Below are 3,375 nucleotides of genomic sequence, written 5' to 3'. Positions count from 1 at the left end.
GGGACACCCCCCCTCTCGTATCCCTGTGGCACCCACATCGGGACCCCCAGGAAGCAAGGAGAGGACCCAGGTGTCAGGGAGGGGACCCAGGTGTTCAGGGAGTGAACCCCAGCATTTGGGGGGGGACAGAGCATTTTTGGGGGACCCAGGCATCCAGGGGGGACCCCAGCATTTTGGGGGGACACCCAGGCATCCGACCCACCTTCGGGGTCCCCTCTCTCCCTCGCCGTGGGGCTCCTCCCCCTCCCCCTGCATGTCGGGGACGGCGGCCACCAGGTCCTTCAGGAAATCAAATTGCTGCTCCAGCTCGATGCACTGCTTCCTGGGGAGGGGGAAAAGGGGCGGGGCCTCAACAGACCACGCCCATCTGCCACACCCACCCATAAACCCCGCCCCTCACTCATAAGCCCCACCCCTTGCTCCTAAGCCCCGCCCCTCGCACCGATTTCTTCCATAAGTTTTGGGGGAAAAGTGGGGAAACTGAGGCAGGGAGTGTAAAAGGGACCTGGGCATTTGGGGGGGACCCTTTCCCACCCCCAAAGGGCACCCAGGTGTTTGGGGGGACCCTCCCCACCCCCAAAGGGCACCCAGGTGTTTGGGGGGATCCTTACCCCGCCCCCAAAGGGCACCCAGGTGTTTGGGGGGGCCCTTCCCCACCCCCAAAGGGGACCCAGGTGTTTGGGGGGGCCCTTCCCCACCCCCAAAGAGCACCCACGTGTTTGGGGGGACCCTTCCCCACCCCCAAAGGGCACCCAGATGTTTGGGGGACCCTTCCCACCCCCAAAGGGGAACCACATGTTTGGGGGGACCCTTCCCCATCCCCAAAGGGCACCCACGAGTTTGGGGGGATCCTTACCCCCCTCCAAAGGGTACCCACGTGTTTGGGGGACCCTCCCCACCCCCAAAGGGCACCCAGGCATCTGGGGGGACCCTCCCCACCCCCAAAAGGGCACCCACGTGTTTGGGGGGACCCTCCCCATCCCCAAAGGGCACCCACATGTTTGGGGGGACCCTTCCCCACCCCCAAAGGGGACCCAGGCCCCCAGGGGAGCTTCCCCCACTCCCACAATGGGGACCCAGGTGTTGGGGGGACCCTTTTGCACCCCCCACCTCCTCCCACCCCCCCAAAAAAGGGGACCCAGGCATCTGGGGGGACCCTTCCCCACCCCCACAGGGCACCCAGGTGTTTGGGGGGCCCCTCCCCACCCCCAAAGGGCACCCACGTGTTTGGGGGGACCCTTCCCCACCCCCACAGGGCACCCAGGGGTTTGGGAGGGAGGGACCTTGAGGGGGACAGGGGGACACCCCAGAGGGACCCAGGGGGATCCAGGGGTTTGGAGAGGAGGGACCCTGAGGGGTCCCAGGTGTCTGGGGTGGGGGGGGACCCCAAAGGGACCCAGGGGTTTGGGAGGGAGGGACCTTGAGGGGGACAGGGGGACACCCCAGAGGGACCCAGGGGGATCCAGGGGTTTGGAGAGGAGGGACCCTGAGGGGTCCCAGGTGTCTGGGGTGGGGGGGGACCCCAAAGGGACCCAGGGGTTTGGGAGGGAGGGACCTTGAGGGGGACAGGGGGACACCCCAGAGGGACCCAGGGGGATCCAGGGGTTTGGAGAGGAGGGACCCTGAGGGGTCCCAGGTGTCTGGGGTGGGGGGGGACCCCAAAGGGACCCAGGGGTTTGGGAGGGAGGGACCTTGAGGGGGACAGGGGGACACCCCAGAGGGACCCAGGGGGATCCAGGGGTTTGGAGAGGAGGGACCCTGAGGGGTCCCAGGTGTCTGGGGTGGGGGGGGACCCCAAAGGGACCCAGGGGTTTGGGAGGGAGGGACCTTGAGGGGGACAGGGGGACACCCCAGAGGGACCCAGGGGGATCCAGGGGTTTGGAGAGGAGGGACCCTGAGGGGTCCCAGGTGTCTGGGGTGGGGGGGGACCCCAAAGGGACCCAGGGGTTTGGGAGGGAGGGACCTTGAGGGGGACAGGGGGACACCCCAGAGGGACCCAGGGGGATCCAGGGGTTTGGAGAGGAGGGACCCTGAGGGGTCCCAGGTGTCTGGGGTGGGGGGGGACCCCAAAGGGACCCAGGGGTTTGGGAGGGAGGGACCTTGAGGGGGACAGGGGGACACCCCAGAGGGACCCAGGGGGATCCAGGGGTTTGGAGAGGAGGGACCCTGAGGGGTCCCAGGTGTCTGGGGTGGGGGGGGACCCCAAAGGGACCCAGGGGTTTGGGAGGGAGGGACCTTGAGGGGGACAGGGGGACACCCCAGAGGGACCCAGGGGGATCCAGGGGTTTGGAGAGGAGGGACCCTGAGGGGTCCCAGGTGTCTGGGGTGGGGGGGGACCCCAAAGGGACCCAGGGGTTTGGGAGGGAGGGACCTTGAGGGGGACAGGGGGACACCCCAGAGGGACCCAGGGGGATCCAGGGGTTTGGAGAGGAGGGACCCTGAGGGGTCCCAGGTGTCTGGGGTGGGGGGGGACCCCAAAGGGACCCAGGGGTTTGGGAGGGAGGGACCTTGAGGGGGACAGGGGGACACCCCAGAGGGACCCAGGGGGATCCAGGGGTTTGGAGAGGAGGGACCCTGAGGGGTCCCAGGTGTCTGGGGTGGGGGGGGACCCCAAAGGGACCCAGGGGTTTGGGAGGGAGGGACCTTGAGGGGGACAGGGGGACACCCCAGAGGGACCCAGGGGGATCCAGGGGTTTGGAGAGGAGGGACCCTGAGGGGTCCCAGGTGTCTGGGGTGGGGGGGGACCCCAAAGGGACCCAGGGGTTTGGGAGGGAGGGACCTTGAGGGGGACAGGGGGACACCCCAGAGGGACCCAGGGGGATCCAGGGGTTTGGAGAGGAGGGACCCTGAGGGGTCCCAGGTGTCTGGGGTGGGGGGGGACCCCAAAGGGACCCAGGGGTTTGGGAGGGAGGGACCTTGAGGGGGACAGGGGGACACCCCAGAGGGACCCAGGGGGATCCAGGGGTTTGGAGAGGAGGGACCCTGAGGGGTCCCAGGTGTCTGGGGTGGGGGGGGACCCCAAAGGGACCCAGGGGTTTGGGAGGGAGGGACCTTGAGGGGGACAGGGGGACACCCCAGAGGGCCCCGGGTGTTTGGGGTGGGGGGGACCCCAAAGGGACCCAGGAGGATCCAGGGGACTTGGGGGGATAAGGACACCCCAGAGGGACCCAGGAGTTTGGAAGGGAGGGACCTTGAGGGGTCCCAGGTGTCTGGGGTGGGGGGGGACCCCAAAAGGACCCAGGGGACTGGGGGGACCCAAGGGGACCCAGGGGTTTGGGAGGGAGGGACCTTGAGGGGGACAGGGGGACACCCCAGAGGGACCCGGGTGTCTGGGGTTGGGGGGACCCCAAAAGGACCCAGGGGACTGGGGGGGGA

At 68.5% G+C, this 3,375-nt stretch overlaps 1 protein-coding gene across 1 annotated transcript in view; it reads right to left on the bottom strand.

Annotated features, from left to right (window-relative positions):
- LOC106902766 (transcription factor p65-like) overlaps positions 1 to 3,375 on the bottom strand; it is a 22,154-nt gene that overhangs the window by 11,195 nt on the left and 7,584 nt on the right. The window contains exon 4 of the mRNA XM_014966554.1: positions 203 to 322. Within this exon, the coding sequence (XP_014822040.1) occupies positions 203 to 322 (120 nt within the window). The remainder of the gene's footprint in view (positions 1 to 202; positions 323 to 3,375) is intronic.

Source organism: Calidris pugnax, unplaced genomic scaffold (assembly GCF_001431845.1).
Source record: "Calidris pugnax isolate Ruff unplaced genomic scaffold, ASM143184v1 scaffold77, whole genome shotgun sequence".
NCBI classification, from domain to species: domain Eukaryota; kingdom Metazoa; phylum Chordata; class Aves; order Charadriiformes; family Scolopacidae; genus Calidris; species Calidris pugnax.
This window is presented reverse-complemented; position numbering and strand designations above follow the sequence as displayed.